Source organism: Crotalus tigris, unplaced genomic scaffold (assembly GCF_016545835.1).
Source record: "Crotalus tigris isolate CLP2741 ecotype Arizona unplaced genomic scaffold, ASM1654583v1 scf7180000017588.1960692, whole genome shotgun sequence".
NCBI lineage: Eukaryota > Metazoa > Chordata > Lepidosauria > Squamata > Viperidae > Crotalus > Crotalus tigris.
Window position 1 is genome coordinate 1316757 of NW_024096494.1, and position 17468 is coordinate 1334224.

The 17468-nt window shown below is 36.3% G+C and overlaps 1 protein-coding gene across 4 annotated transcripts in view; it reads right to left on the bottom strand.

Annotated features, from left to right (window-relative positions):
- Positions 1-17468, bottom strand: part of HIPK2 (homeodomain interacting protein kinase 2) — a 169558-nt gene that overhangs the window by 36063 nt on the left and 116027 nt on the right. For all 4 annotated transcript variants that reach the window (XM_039362397.1, XM_039362381.1, XM_039362390.1 and 1 more), the window contains exons 3-5: positions 11460-11583; positions 3587-3706; positions 643-729 (exon numbers count right to left, since the gene is read on the bottom strand). In XM_039362397.1, the coding sequence (XP_039218331.1) occupies positions 643-729; positions 3587-3706; positions 11460-11583 (331 nt within the window). The remainder of the gene's footprint in view (positions 1-642; positions 730-3586; positions 3707-11459; positions 11584-17468) is intronic.

A 17468-nucleotide genomic window follows, 5' to 3' on the forward strand; every position in this document is an offset into this window, starting at 1 on the left:
AATTCAGACTCTTGGCAACTGGTTCATATTTATAACGGTTGCATTATCCCAGGGCCATGTGATCCCCTTTTGTGACCTTCTGACAATCAAATTCAAGGGGGGAAGCCAGATTCACTTAACAACTGTGTTACTAATTTAACATCTGCAGTGATTTACTTAACAAGTATGACAAGAAAGGCTGTAAATGGGGCGAAATTCACTTAGCAACAGAAATGTTGGGCTCAACTGTGGTCGTAAGTTGAGGACTACCTGTACTTCCCATTCTGGATAAAGACACATAAACACGGGATCTTAAAAAAGGGGAGGATTGTCAATATATAAAATATAATGTGTGTGTAGAGAGTTTATCTAGTTAAGCATCCCTTTTTAAAAATCCCAATCTCAGTTCTAGAATAAATCTCACTTTTGTGTGTGGGTATGTGTTGTAGTGGGGATAGGAGATTAAAATTTGTGATTTACTGATCTTCTCTATAAGGAAAATGTCATAAGAAGCGCCTTTGTTGACAATGATACAGGTTGAAAAGCAAATTAAGCTACTATAGGTTTAATTTATCTATAGTTCTTTTGGATTAATGGAAGAATGCATTGTTTTTATTTACTTATTTGTTATTAATAAATGTGATATCCCAGCAATATTCTTACCTGTGCCATGTCATCCAAACAGTTGAAAATATACTTTCTTGCTTCTTTTGACTTAATACCCGTCTCTGCCTCATGGTCATCTGGTGTCTGCCCAGAATCAACCAAAAAGATAGTAAAATCAGCATTTCATTATACACTAATCTATTTCTAACTCAAGTGAATGATACATAATTTGCCACTGCTTTAAGCATAATCCCAACATAATATTATCCGATATAGGTACGTTGTCCATCACACATAGAATTGCAAGGGAATGAAAATAAATCTTTGCATTATTTTAAATCATTAGAATATTTTTCATCATATAATAATAATAATAATAATAATAGTAAAGTTGGAAGGGACCTTGGAGGTCATCTAGTCCAACCCCCTGCTCGGGCAGGAAACCCTACACCATTTCGGACAAATGGCTGTCCAGTCTCTTCTTAAAAACTTCCAGTGTTGGAGCATTTACTGCTTCTGGAGGCAGGTTGTTCCACTGATTAATTGTTCTCACTGTCAGGAAGTTTCTCCTTAGTTCTAGGTTGCTTCTCTCCTTGATTAGTTTCCACCCGTTGCTTCTTGTCCTGCCTTCAGGTGCTTTGGAGAATAGCTTGAATTCCCTCTTCTTTGTGGCAGCCCCTGAGATATTGGAACCTGCTATCATGTCCCCCCTTGTCCTTCTCTTCGTTAAACTAGACATACCCAATTCCAGCAACCGTTCCTTATATGTTTTAGCCTCCAGTCCCCTAATCATCTTTGTTGCTCTTCTCTGTACTCTTTCTAGAGTCTCAACATCTTTTTTACATCGTGGTGACCAAAACTGGATGCAGTATTCCAAGTGTGGCCTTACCAAGGCATTGTAGAGTGGTATTAATACTTCACGTGATCTTGATTCTATCCCTCTGTTAATGCAGCCTAGCACTGTGTTGGCCTTTTTGGCAGCTGCAGCACACTGCTGGCTCATATTTAAGTGATTGTCTACTAGGACTCCGAGGTCCCTCTCACAGTTACTACTATTGAGCATGGTGCCACCTATGCTGTACTTGTGCATTTGGTTTTTCTTGCCTAAATGTAGAACCTTGCTTTTTTCACCATTGAATTTCATTTTGTTAGTTAGTGCCCAGTGTTCAAGTTTGTCCAGATCCTTCTGTATCTGAAGCCTGTCTTCTGGAGTGTTGGCTATTCCTGCCAGCTTGGTGTCGTCTGCAAATTTGATGAGTTCCCCATCTATCCCTTCATCCAAATCGTTGATGAAGATGTTGAAGAGTACTGGGCCAGAACAGAGCCCTGGGGCACCCCACTACACACTTCCCTCCATATAGATGCAGTTCCATTGAGGACCACTCGCTGAGTACGGCCGGTCAGCCAGCTACGGATCCATCTGGTGTTGGTTCTGTCTACCCCACATTTTTCTATCTTGTCAAGTAGTAGGTTGTGATCTACTTTATCAAATGCCTTACTGAAGTCCAAGTAAATTATGTCCACAGCATTCCTCTGATCCACTAATTTTGTCACTTGGTCAAAGAATGCAATAAGATTTGTCTGGCATGATCTATTTTTGACAAACCCATGTTGGCTTTTAGTAATGACTTTGTTTGCCTCTAGGTGTTCGTTGATTCGTTGTTTGATTATCTTTTCCAGGATCTTCCCAGGTATTGAGGTCAGGCTGATAGGTCTGTAATTTCCTGGATCCATTTTTTTTCCTTTTTTGAGGATGGGAACTACATCAGCTCTTTTCCAGTCCTCTGGTAGTTCCCCTGTGTTCCAGGATCTTTGAAAAATATAGTTCAGTGGCTCCGATATTACATCTGCCAGTTCCTTGAGAACTCTGGGGTGTAATCCATCTGGTCCTGGCGATTTGAACTTATCTAGGCTGGACAGGTGCTCCCTAACCATTTTCTTGCCTATCTTAACTTGTGTTTCTGTTTTGTTTTTTATGGCACTATTTTTGATAGGTTGGTCTGTTTTTTCCCTTTGTGTAAAGACAGATGCAAAAAACGAGTTAAATAGTTCTGCTTTCTCCCTGTTGCTTGTCATGTGGAAAGTAGGTTCAGCAACACATGGTCTTATTGTAAGGGAATGAACTCTTGAGTTAGATATGGCACCTGCTGAACTCCTCTTATCCTCCTTATACAGGTGGGTTGGAGAAAGATATAGAAAAAGGGAGGGAGGGGATAAGGGAAGGAAATAAGCACTATTCTTTGAACTATTTTTGGTTTTGATTGTGTCTGCTGCCATGACATGAATCTCTGCAGAAATGAATGCAACCCCTGAGCCATCATAAAGATTTCTCATCCTTGTCTTCCCTCAGGGTCAAAAGTCCATGATATTATCTTCTGATATTGCTGTGAAATGAGACTGCATTGGCTATATTAATGGGAGGCAGTAATGTTGGAAATACCTCACTCAGTAAAATATGATTACAGTTTCTCTTCATAAGATTCTTCTAGAAATTACAGAAATGGAGCCAGGAAGTCTTGAGTAACAAGATAATCTCCAGTAAAAGCTTTCTGTCTTCCAAACCAATAGTAGCAAGACAGGCAGGAAGAATATGTACTTGATATAATTCATAAAACTATTTTTATGAACGTACTTCTGATTCTTAAATATGAAGCTCCTGCCTTATTGTACATGACACAGCTTAACTTGTCTAGCACAAGCTGCTGCAAGTAGGCAGCTATAATAAATGTACCCCAAAGGTGCTTTTTCAAAAGACAACTGGACTCTGTTTTTCCTTGAATATGTTTCTTATCCAAGAAGTTTTTTTATTCAGTTCAATAATTACATTATAATAAATGTAATTAAATAAATAAACCCCTCAAGCCAGACCAAAATGGAATCTCTGATTGCAGCAACTGTGCATCAGCACAAGGTTATAATTTACAAATATATCAACAATATTTCAATACTATGAAACGCAGGGTCTAAGGATGCTTAAAAAAACACAAAAACAGCACCTTACCTTTAGCCTCCACAGTGGATATGGTGAATCAGTGTCCCTATTGAAAAATCTTGTGGTCTTTGTTCCTGCACTTAACAAATATTCAGCTGGCAAGCCTTGTGTCTGTGAAATATATCGGATCTGTAAGAGAAAGATGAGACCAGGATTATTTCACTGAGATCTGTGTCAGGTAAACATATTTGTGTGCATATTTAACAATGAAAGAAAATATAGAAATAAAACAAAGGCACAGAAAGTGCTACTCAAATCAAGAATTTGAAAGAGAGGACAAGGCCTACAGATTTCAACCATTAATAATGTTGGCTATGTATTAAAAGTCTAAATTATTAGGGTGCTATAAAGTTATTTTTCTTTTCTCTATTAAAGTCCCACCACACTGCTATATTAGCTTTTAAAGCTTATGGTGTGTATCATTTTGTTCATAGCTTATAAAGATAAAGGAAAGGTAATAAACCTATACAAAGAAAGCACACATGCTCCAAGGTTGTGCTTTATTGGCAATAGAACATTTACAACTCTGGCTTTGATCCTCAAATATTAACTTTAAGCGGATTTGTATGAACTAAATGCCTTGAAAGTGAGGTTACATTACCTTACCACCACCCTGTTCTCTGCCATTTGCTTTGAGTATTGATATATTAATATATTTTGGACATCAATCAGCTCTGAGCAATATTATATGCTGCATGTTTAATAATAACTGATAGACCCAGATGGGCAGAAGAAAGTTGTAACTGTGTCAAAAGATATCACAAAGATCCAGTGATTAGAACAATGTGAGCAGAAAGAAAACTGTATCAAAATGACCATCAGCATCCAGAAATGTGATAATAGGTTTAATGTAGGTCCTAAGTCTCAGTTTTTATATCTGAAATTTAAAATTTAAAAAGGATCAGACAGTAAACAATAGTATCTGGGTTTGAGATTTGAAGAATCAAAGTCAACAGTATTAAGTGTGGCAAACAATGCTACCTAGTGAGACATCTGCCCATGTTTACATGCTAGAATTTACTTCATTAGATGGGACATCTTAATTTAATATAAAATACACACTTTCTTAAAAATTCTGGAATGTGTTTGTGTGTGTAAGTAAATTTTAAAATTGTAAGTATGTTTTGCAACTACAACACAAACTTCTGCTGCTTCTGGAAATAAATAACATGGCAGTGGCAATAAACCAGAAAGAGGGAAGGATGAGGTAGACAATACTTTAGTGGAGAGCATTAAGTAGCAGATAAAAGGAATGACAGGATGGATGTAGAACTTAGGATATTCAGCTGTTTGACCTCCTAAAGGATTTCCATGCACAGTTACGTATCTGACGCTCAGACATTAGTTTTCCCTACCTCCCCATGTATATGCTAATTATGTGTATTCTTGCAGAATCATTTAAACCCTGCAGGCTCTAAGCAAACCAATGCTAAACCCATGCTGGCCAATGGCAAAGCAGAAATTGATTTTGTGCAGAGACCAAGAATTAAATGTAGTTTCCAGCAATTGTCATCTGCAAATATTGATTTTAATCCAAGAATTTCTGCTCAAGGCCAATGACCTGTTTCAATCACAGGATTTTCCAGGGGTCCAGATGACATACTTCAAGTAGAACCTTTAAGGAACTGTTTCCACTATTCCTTTGATCTACTTTGCTATCCACAAAATACAAAACAAACAAAGCAAAAACCACTAAGAGAAAAACACAGAATAGCTGCACAATGATTTTGATTGGTACCACTACTTAACCCTTCACTAGGAACATCCTTAGCAAGATCATATTTAGACTTCTAAGATTTGTTAATATTATCAAGGGAAGTTTCATTCTGTAGCCCACCCCTATCTGATCCACCTAAAAGACAGAATACTTCCGTTGCAGCTTCAGTATCCTGGCTACCATCCTACCAGACAGGTGAGATTTGCTCCATCTATCCCAAGTCCCTTTCTAGAACAGTGCTCAGACAATAGTAAAATATTAAGCCTCCTTTTTTTTTTAGTTTTATGAAATTGGTTTATAACCTGAAAGGAGCAAAAGTATCAAAGAAAATTATGGTAACTTAAAGACTAGAAAATTAATTATTTCAGAGTGTATTAGGGATAGCTATCTATTAGGGATACTTTAATCTGGATTTCTCTGATGAGTGATGTGGTTGAACCTTATGCCCTAAATGATCCTCTATTTCATTAGATACATGGACAATTCAACCCGAGTTACAAGAAATCTCTAAATCCACTATAAATAGGACATTTGGAAATGAATTACAGAAACTATAGCAATTCCCTTATTTGCATATCACATACAGTATGTAATGATAGCTTATCTCATAAAAATTGTAACCCTTTTTCAATGTCAATGGTATGGGATGCAGGTAAAGCATTTATGCGCGGTGTTTTGATAAAAATGAATAATTTTTATAAGCGAAATCAGACTCAGAAACGTAGAGAACTTGAAGATGAAATTAAACTAAAAGAAAGGGCTTTGATTCTAAATCCTTCTGATGAAAGTACTAAAGAATCTGTAAAGTTATTAAGGTCACAATTTAATATGTTGATAGCAGATCAAGCTGCAACCAATTTATTATTTATGAAACAAAATACATTTTGTAATGCTAATAAGCCGGGGAGATGGTTGGCTTATCAATTAAGAAAGAAACAGAGACTGAGAATAATAGAGAAAATAAATTATAAGGGTAAACTAGTTTCTCAGAAGGAATTAATTAAAAAATCTTTTTTGGATTATTATCAAAACCTATACAAATCTACTAATGTACAACTGTTAGATATAAATAAATATTTAGCTGAGGCAAGTTTTCCTAAACTGACTGAGGATCAGAAATATGAAATTAATGGTTTAATTACTAAGGAGGAAATCGCCTCAGCAATTCAACAATTGAAATTAGGGAAAGCACCGGGTACGGATGGGTTAACAGCTGTTTATTATAAAGCTTTAATGGAGGAGATGATTCAACCATTAAATGATCTTTTTAATGGTATCTTACAGGGTTTAGAGATTCCTCCTTCATGGCGTAGTGCTTTTATATCATTGATTCCAAAGGAGGATCAAGATCTTACTTTACCAAAAAATTATAGGCCTATATCTCTTTTAAACGTGGATTATAAGATATTTGTAAAAATTTTGGTAAATAGGCTTATGAGGGTGGTGCATCATCTTGTGCATAAAGATCAATCAGGGTTTATAACAGGAAGGTATATGAAAAACAATGTTAGACAAATTATTAACTTATTAGAATACTTAGATAAGAACAACCAAGTTCCTGCAGGGCTCATATTTTTAGATGCTGAAAAAGCATTTGACCAACTGAATTGGCATTTTATGCTAAGAGTAATGGAAGAAATGAATTTTGGTGAAAACATATTACAAGCCCTTAAGGTAATATATCAAAAACAAACAGCACAACTTATTGTTAATGGAGGTTTGTCGGAGGTTTTCACAATAGAGAAAGGTACTAGACAGGGGTGTCCTTTATCGCCATTGTTGTTTGTTTTAACATTGGAAATATTATTGATTAAAATTCGAGAGTCTCAGGAAATTAAAGGAATATATGTTAATAAAAAAGAATATAAGTTGAGAGCTTTTGCGGATGACTTGGTTGTTACTTTGTCGCAACCTGATTATTCTGTAGTAAACTTATTACAGTTGATTCACCATTATGGTTTGGTCTCGGGTTTTAAGATTAATGTAAATAAGACTAAAATTTTACCTAAAAATTTGTCGAGTCAGGAGAAGCAGATTTTGGTTAACTCGACGGGTTTTGAGATTGTTAATAAGGTAAAATATTTGGGGGTGATGCTGTCTGTTTCTAATGCAAAACTATTTAAAAATAATTATGAAAGGTTGTGGGTCGGGGTACAGAAAGACTTGAAGAATTGGGAAAAGCTGCAATTATCCCTCATGGGAAGAATTGCAGTGATAAAAATGAATATTCTACCCAAGTTTCTTTTTTTGTTTCAAATGTTACCAATTTTGAAAAATGAGATTAATTTAAATGAGTGGCAGAAGGGTCTCAATAAATTTATTTGGGCAGGGAAAAAACCAAGGGTTAAGTTCAAAATTATGCAAGACTTCCGTGAGAGGGGTGGACTCAAGGTACCAAATTTGAAATTATATTATGATGCGGTGGTTTTAACATTAATTAGTGACTGGGTAAATTTGACAAATTCTGAGATACTTTATCTAGAGGGATGGGATTTACTTTATGGGTGGCATGCCTATTTAATATTTAATAAAAAAATAGATTGGGCTTTTAAATCTCATATTTTAAGAATTTCTTTACTTAGGATTTGGAGAAAATATTATAAAAGTGATTTTAAAGTACCATTATGGGCTATACCTTGGCATGCGATAGAAGGAATAAAAAGAGGGGTTAAAATGGATATGGTGTCTTACAGACAGTTACTTAAATGGGATGGACAAAACTGGCAATTAAAATCACGGGAAGAATTAGCACAAGAAAATTTTACTTATTCTTGGTTCCAATATAGGCAACTACTAGATAGATGGAAGATGGATTGTAAGGTGGGTTTTCTTAGAGAAGATGAAAATCTTATTAAGCAACTGAAGGATCAAAGACAAACCCACATTAAGAGAATTTATGGGGTTTTAGTTGAATTGGACTCAGAAACGGAACTAATTAAAGATTGTATGATTAGATGGGCGCAGAACTTTGGTGAGCCAGTTTCATTGGACACCTGGGAAACTATTTGGGTGAGAAATGTCAAATTTACTCAAGCACAGAATCTAAGGGAGAATTTTTATAAAATGTTTTATAGATGGCACCTTGATCCACAAAAAATGTCTTACATGTACCCTGACGTGCAACCTAAATGTTGGAGATGTGGTTATAAGGAGGCTTCCTATTATCATATTTGGTGGTCATGTAGAGAGATAAAAGCATTTTGGATCAAAATATGGTGGAATATCCAGAGAATTTTTAGAAGGAGGGTAAAATTTACTCCGCAATTATTTTTGTTAGGTATTGTTACAGATTGTGATACAAAGGAGGTTGTATTGATGTTAAACTTGATCACAGCCGCGAGGCTGTTAATTGGACAATATTGGAAGAAGGAATCTTTGCCTACATTGCAGGAATGGTTTTTTAAAGTAGCTTATCTGGCAGAAATGGCAAAGATTTCGGCTTTCTTAAAGCAACAAACGCAAGAGAAGTTTTTTGCTATCTGGGACAAATGGATAAAATTTATACAATTTAGATTGGGTATACAAAAATATTATATAGCTTTTTCATAAGTTTTATTTTTATATATATTATAGATATCTTTTTTATATATATAAATATAAAGTTTTTAATTTAATTTTTTTTTTTTATTTTTTTTTTTTTTTTTTTTTTATTATTATTATTTCTTAAGCCTATATTCTGCTCTGGGAAGCTCAGGGGGGGGGAAGGGAGGGTTTTTGGGAGGGGTGTGGGGTGGGGGTTTTTTTTATATGTATTGTTTAATTTTTTTTTCTTTTGTATATGTTGTTTTTTGTTCTGTATTGTTCTTGTTTTTTTTTGTAAAATTTATAAAACTTTTAATAAAAAAAAAAAAAAAAAAAAAAAAAAAATTGTAACCCTTTAAATTAATATAAGAGTTCCTGCTATTTAATAATACAGGTTTTACTTTCATGCAAATTGGCTTTTTTAGGGTATTCAGTATATTTTAATTTCTAATACTAATTCAATGTGTGGATTATTATTTTCTGTGTTAACATGTCTCACAAGCATAAATAGGGATCTTCCTGAATAAAACTAAGGAGGGTGAAGTTTTGTGTTGCATTCATCTTCCATGCCATATTTGGCAGCATTTCATAGCAATAAATTAGAAAACTGTGGAAACTCAAAACTGATGGACAGACCTTTGGCATACATTATAGCTGTAAATTCACTATGTGACCTTTGCATAATAATTAGAACTTCCATGGTTGAGTAAATGAGAAATAAGCTTTGTTCATGCAAATGTAGCTAATTGAGACCTCCTTCTCTCCAGTTTACTTACCACATTTGTATGTCTTGGCAGTGCAAAATTAGTTTGTCCCAAATAATCATGCAATAGGTATCTCGGTCCACCTATCTTTTTGAGGAAGGGAAGGGAGCGTGAATTACCATTTTCTGTAATTTTATTAAACGGATAGTTGTGATATAATCAGGTTGATGCTACTAGAGTCAGGAAGGCAGAATATCCATTTCCTATTCTCTTCTGCCTCTTGTTCTTTCCCAAGAGGTGGGAGACAGATAGCTGTACAACCACAGAGATGGAATGCCTACACAGGAGTTGTTTTACGGGCCTCTCTAGGACTTGGTCTTAATCATATAAAGGGTAACGTAGCTCCCCAGCCATCATTTTAGATAACTCATCTGATCAGGAAAAGTACTGTCTTGAAATAATGATCAAGGGAAATGCTCTTTGGAACAACTGACAAGCACTTGTCCTACTGCAATAAAAAGGGAGATTGTGGTCCAGAGACATATGGAACAGAGGCGTATGTAGAATGCCAATATGGAGCAAGCTACTCTAGTATAATATGTGTATTTGATAGAGACACATGATCTTTTGTGTTAAGTCTTACAAGATTGAGTATATTGCATTTTTCTGCATTGTACAAGAAGTATTTTTGTTGACCCTTGCTATACTGGAGAAAGGATTCTTATTTTACCCATTGACCAGACTCCCATTTAGACAGTGTTCTCTTTTTTTGAAAATGAAATTCTTGATTGACAGTACATTTATGCAAAGTGCTACTAAAGAAACACTATTCCCAAACATTACACAGAATAAGTAGGGCTACTATATCTGGACTGAAAAAAAAAAATCCAGACAATCATTAGATGACAGCAAAGAGATATAGAAAACTCTTAACACTGAATTTTGACAGTTCAGATGTAGAGGTCCAAAAATAACAAAACATGCCTCAGCAGTGAAAATATAGATCATTTCATGCTAACAGGGCAGGGCAAACATGATTAACTGGAAATGGGAAGGTTAAAATTTGGAGACAGATGAAAAACAGTGTAGTCTTCCCTAAGTTGGGTGCTTTCTAGATGTCTGCACTGTTAACAGTTATACGAAGAAATCCTTAGAGTTTAATACACAGAACTAGAAGATGCCCAGCTTGGAGAAGAATAGATGTAAGAGTGTCATTATACTAGTCTTTGTTGGTATGTCTGAGCTCTGTTCAAGCATTTCAACTGAATGCACAGAACCAAAGCTAGATAGAGATTAGATGCAGGCCTTGGCCCATTTTGTCAGCAACCTCTACACATCTAACTGGCAGTTTGTAGGAACACAGTATTTGTGTTTACTTGAGTGTTAATATAGCTTTCTGCATGATCTGATCCGTCTTTTATTAGAGTCCAGAATTAAATGGAAAGCAATTCACAGTTTCAGGTCAATGCAAATACACACATTAGACCCTTAGCTGATCATGTGGAATCAGAAAGAGTAGGTTTTTGAAGAAATTACTTTTGCACTTTGACTTCTACAAACTCTATGTGCTGCCAAAGTACAACTCCCAGAAACACCAACTATCCTGTCCATTGCTGAAGGTTGCCGAAATCGTAATTCACGAACACGTGGAAAGCCACAATTTCCCTATACTGACTGAGATCTTTTGTTGTAAAAATACCAAAGAGGTGTTTGATCTGGGAGAGTGTGCTTGATGAGTTGGCATTCTGAAGAGATAACATATAAAATTAAATGTAACATCACTGGAAAGAAATGGATAATCAAAATGAAAAGTGTCTTTCCATTTCCCATTACTGATGGAAGAGAATTTCTCATTAAATTCATGAAGTACGTCACCCTTGCAGCAAAAGATATTTGTCCAAACAATAACAACAATAGCAACAAAACCAACAATACCAACCTGATCATATTCTGAAGCTCCTGGATATAATGGCCAGCCCAAAAAAAGCTCTGCAATGACACATCCCAAAGACCACATGTCAATTGCTTCACAGAAAGGTAACCCAAGGATGATTTCAGGGGCTCTGTGGAGGAACAGTATCAGAGGAAAACATTAACCATTGCAAAATAATAATATGATTATGTAAGAAAGCACAAGGAATAAAACTTCTAACACAATCAGGTTATGCTCAGAAAAAAAAAGGATTTATTCATGAGTACATATTTAAACTCTCTTCTATATAGATTATTATAGGTACTGTCTTCCCTTTTATGTATGTGACCGGCCTGAGTTCAACTGGTAGAACTTTCTCTATCATAGCTTTCTATGTTGGGAAAAGCACAATCTGCAAACATTTGTTGGCTATGCCACTGATAAAAATCAGATTTTTTTTTCTTTTTATGACTTTCATACTTTTATTCGGGGTGTTGTCCGGGTAACTAAATGGAGCTGAGTGTTTACTGGCTGGATGCCCTTCCTGACACCATGTGGTGCTTGCAGCAGATATCTTCTCTTTGTGCCCAGATAGAAAAACATCGGCCAGGATTGAACTCTTAGCCTCCTGAGTGTGAGGCGAGCCTCTTAACCTCTAGACCAGGGCTTTTCAACCTTTTCACCCATTGTACCACTTTTAGGAGATGGCAATATCCGAGTACCACCAGTCGCCTAGCAAGGTGTCAAAAACTTGATGACAAAAAAAGAGAGGAAAAAAGTGATAAAGTACAGGTAGTCCTCGACTTACAACAGTTAGCTTAGTGACTGTTCAAAGTTATGATGGCACTGCCCCCCAAGTCACAGCCTGCCTGCCCGCCTGGCGGCGCTCTTCCTCCTGTCCAATGTTTTCATTGTTGTGAGCATTTCTGTTGAGGATTGGCAGTGGGGAGTGGGGTGGGGGTGTTTGGTTTTTATTCCGTCTGCTGGGTGGTTGCAACAGGTTTTGGTCACTTCACATGACCCTGGGATACTGTGACCATCATAAATATGAATCAGTTGCCAAGCATCTGAATGTAAATCATAAGACCCTGGAGATGCTGCAACATTCCAGCTGATCGGTGCTTCTTCTGGGCTTAGCAGAAGCACCAGGATCAATGCTGCTTTTCAGCTGATCAGCGCTTCTGGGCTCAGCAGAAGCGCCAGGAGCAGCGCCGAGCTCCAGCTGGAGCCTGCCGCTGATCCTGGTGCTTCCACTGAGCTCTGACAGCCGTGCAGCTCCAGCCATCTCTCGCTCAGGCTTATGCGGTGCTGCCATCGGTTCAGCTCATTCCCCTCCCTCACTACCACTTTTCTAGGATGGTCGCATACCACCTGCCAGGTGCCAATGTACCACAGGTGGTACCTGTACCACTGGTTGAAAAGTCCTGCTCTAGGCTACCATGCTGCTCATAAAAATCAGGATATTTATCCATAAAAATGTTAACTCCAATAATCATTTATCCATGCAATAGTTATCTCTGTTGCAAAAACCAAAGATTTTGTAACCTAATTCCCAGGCTGTGAAACTACAGTATCTCCTCTTAGGCCAGTGGTTCTCAACCTGTGGGTCAGGACCCCATTTGGGGTCGAACGACCATTTCATGGGGGTTGCCAAACAACGCAGTCCACCATTTTTTTCCCCTTTTCCTTAGCTGTTCTATTGGCTTTTGAAAACAATAGAATAGACTCTCTTGAATAGAGTCTAATTCTATTGGCTTTCAAAAGCCAATAGGAATTGTCCAGGCTGTCTCTGCCCTGCTGAGCCCGCTAAAAGTCCCATTCTGCAAACGGTGCTGCACCAGTTGAGTAGTCATCGACTTACGACTGGTTGAGTAGTCCTCGACTTACAACCAGTTGGGGGTCGCAGCATTAAAAAGGTTGAGAACCACTGTCTTAGGCCAATGTGATTTAAATCAGTACAGCACCAGCTACTGTATAAAGGAATATTAAGACCAACTCTAGGAATAACTATATATATATGGTGCATCTATGTCTTCAACAGGCTGATTGTTTATATAACTTTCCTTTGAGTTACATATCAAGCTGGACATTTCACAAATGTTTTCTATTCTGTACACATAAAAGATACCACGATCTAATACCTTTTTCATACATGTAACATCTTTTACATAAATTGCACTCTAAGGAACCACAAAGGTGCCACGTGTGCAAATATATGCCATGCAGAAACATTCACATACATATTTTTCTATTAGTTCCCATTCAATATGATGAAAAAGAAATTCCTTTGGGGATTTTTTTTTTAAAAGAAGAGAATTTTGTAAAATTCTTGTGGGTAAAGTGAGATTTTTTTTTTTCTCACGCTTAGTTTCAAAGTGACCAAGAGATTGGAAGTATTACCATAATCTCTCCAAATGTTTACAGTCCCTTTGGCTTCTAGCACTTTTATGAAATCCCAAGGAAAGACCTGATGAGAAAACATTTCATGGGGATTTTTCAGACTGGAAGCTTCAGAGTCCTGGAAGAATGTGCAAAATGAAACAGCCATACTAACACTAATGTATTCTGCTATCATCCACAACAAACTCAAAAACACTACCAAGAGAAATTTGAAACAAATTCTCTTTTGCAGTGAGATAAATTATAAACTAAGCTTTAGTGTGAACAGGGCTCTCAATATTTTTGAAACAGTCTTTTTGGTGAAAATTGATTAAATATTAATTTCAAAGGAGTATAGGAAACCTAATAAAAAGTGAATTCCTTACTGACTATCTAAGTATTAAATCGGTTTGTAAATGAATGTTAGCTGCCAAGAGAGAACCGCACTGCCAGTAGTAAGAAGAATAAAAGAGAATACTGTCTCTCTTCCAAGCAGTGGGTGGGGAGGGGATAGACATCAGGAAATAGAGAATGTTGTCTATAGCTATAGGGGTAAGGAAAAAGGGAAAGAAGAATGCATTGGGGTGTGTGCTGCTACAGACTGTATAATAGAGGATGTGTATTCATTGACCATAGTCCCCACCTACAAATCTGGTGTTGGGTCTCTTTAAATTGCAAGGGCACCTTTGTTCTACAGCCTGAACTCTACATTTTTTCCAAAACAATTTCCCCTTGTTGTTTTAGACAGCCTGAGTTTATACAACTAAATGGAAAAAAGAAAAATTCTTTGGGAACTGTCTACTTATTCAACCAAAATTTATTTCCATTATTAGATGAGATGAGACTTCTTAAAAAACTGAGAAACAGGTCAATTAAATAGTCTTTATAATTCAAAAACTTGAGATAATTTATTAAACTATCAGTGTTTTTTATTAGTTTTAATCACAATACATATATTCATTTACTCATGGAGGATATGCAGTACAGATGACATAAAATCTACACCTTCCTTTGGAGGGAGGGAGGGAGGGAGGAAGGAAGGAAGGAAGGAGCCTCACTGCATATACCTAAGGGTTCAAGTCATTACATTTTATTTTCAAAACAAGATTAATACAGCTGTTATTTAGATTTCTAAGTAATATGCCCAAAAAAAGGTTGCATTTGTCCCTTATCCACAAAAAAGAGTAAAATATTTTGGTGAAATTCTTGTATACCTCTTAATCATCAAGAGGCTCGAAGCTGTGTAAGTGTTTTGCCTTGCATTTGTCTATACAATTATCTTCCCAGTCACCAGCAGCATCCCTAACTTCCCATACTTCTATTAAATCCCAAAGGAAGACATCAGAAGAAATTCCACCCAAAGGGGGTTTTAAAGCAGGAAGTTCAGGCCGAGTGATGGGGAGAACAATGACAACCACATCCACCACCTCATAATCATAAAGGAAGCACAGTGTTAGGCGAAAAAAGGATTGCTACAGAATTCTGAAAGCAGTCTAAGGAAGGGGAAAAAAAACCTAAGCTGCTTCTCAGCAAGTGAAATATTTTGGAAGACTGACAGGCAGAATTCAACAGAGTACTTTCCTTAACTGCAACAGAGAAGCAATAGGTGGGGGTTTTGTTTTGTTTTTTTGGCTTATATATATGCTTTTTAGTTGAAGCACTGTGTAAAATATTAAAGAAGTTTTCATAGCAAACCCTAAACGTAGTTTTCAATTTCTTCATCTTGAAATATAAAACCAACATTTCTACAACGAAGAAACAATTTATATCCATATAAATTGGTACTTTTGGTGTTATAGGTGAAAAAGCTCTGAACAATATATTGTCACATGTATTAGTTTGAAATCACTGAAGAAATTATATGCATGCCCAAACTCATACTTCTTCTAAACCTAATATTAACCCATTTAGAGTTGTGGATTTATAAAGAAAGGTGAGGCTTTGATCATACATCATGGCTGCCAACTTGCCTTTTCTTACTTGTCCTCCAGATGCCTCAAATAACAGGCTCACCAATTGTAGCTTAACATCTGTTATCATTATGAAAATGAAATATTTGTTATATTAATTGTATACCAATCATGCAAATTGCCTGTGAAATTCTGGCTCACGACAAGCTATCTATAAGATATCCTAAGGCTGCACAGCTTAGCATTTTATTTTTATCTCCATTCAAAAGCTGTATTTGTAATACCATTCTTAGCCCTTTAGCTCATTTTTTAAAACCCATTTTCCAGAAGTCTAGTTTTGTAAATCACTCCATTTTGAACCTCAAGAGTAAAATATTTTATAAGTAATTATTAGATTTGCCAGTAGTGAAAAATTTACTAGCTGCCAAAAAAGTAACTTCGATAGTCTGGAAAAAATATTCAGGCACTCTAGAGAGTCTTGTGTTGCATTCTCATTTATACTTGCAATTTGGCACACAGGAACTTGGAGGGATTTTAGCAAAAGTTTCAATTTGCATGAAATCAGGCTAACTCATTTAGAAGTACAGTGTTTAAATTTGGAAGCCTCCACTGAATTACTGCAAACTTCATATCCAAATATATAGACATGTTTCCACAAATACATTGGTATCAGGTACACAGACAGAGAAATCTTATTATAATAAGTCCATAGTCTGGAAGGGAAACACAAGTTCAGCAACTAGAGGAAAACACACATTGACACGGAGAGAAAACAAAAAGACAGAAATCTTGAGCAGGAGGACATAGGACAAATGCTCTAAAAAAAAAAATACGAAGGTATCAATAGGGGCTGTTCTCTTCCAATTATTATCCCTATTTACCTTGTTTACTGAAGGCAAGACTGAAATTTTTCAGAGTAAACGATTGATGGCAACTGTAAATCTTAGAGGGATTTACAGAACCAAATATTTAAAGAACAAAAATGAAATCTATCTATCTATCTATCTATCTATCTATCTATCTATCTATCTATCTATCTATCTATCTATCTATCTATCCATCCATCCACTAGCTGTTTTTTTAAGATCAAGGGATATAATTGTTTGCAGCTGTTCTTCGTTTCTCAGCCTGATAGAGAAACCATTCTAATGGTCATAAATTTAGTAAAGTACTTAACCAGACTTCCATTGCAGGGAGGAACTAAGCAACAATGAGCCAATCTGCTAGATAGATTGGGGATTACAATCTGACCAAACAATCTTAGGCCAGTCTCTTTCTGTCTTATTGTTGAACCTACCTTACAAGTTTCTGTAAAGAAAAAAAAAGGGTGGGGCCTATATCCATCATTCTGATTTCCTTGGAGGAAAACCAGTGTGAAAATGAACAATGCATCATGACACAGAAGCACATAAATTGTTTTAATTGTTTTAACAGAAAAGAATAAAACAGTTGACTGACATGAACATTAAACACATGAACCCTCAACACACTAATAAGCTTTTTAAATAAAAGGATGTGCAGGTTGCTGTTTCCAGCATCCCATGGACTCAGACAACTAGTCCTTAATCATTCAGCTAGCTTTCAGGGAGAGAAATGCTGAAACTGATCAACCTTTCTTTGTTATTTTCAAGCTGTCTTGAAACTGGACTGGCATGCAGGCCATTCTGGCATGCAGGTATCAGGAGCAGTACTGAGGTTCTAAAACTTCTAATGTGAATTTATTGCAAATAAATAAATGTGTTGTTAT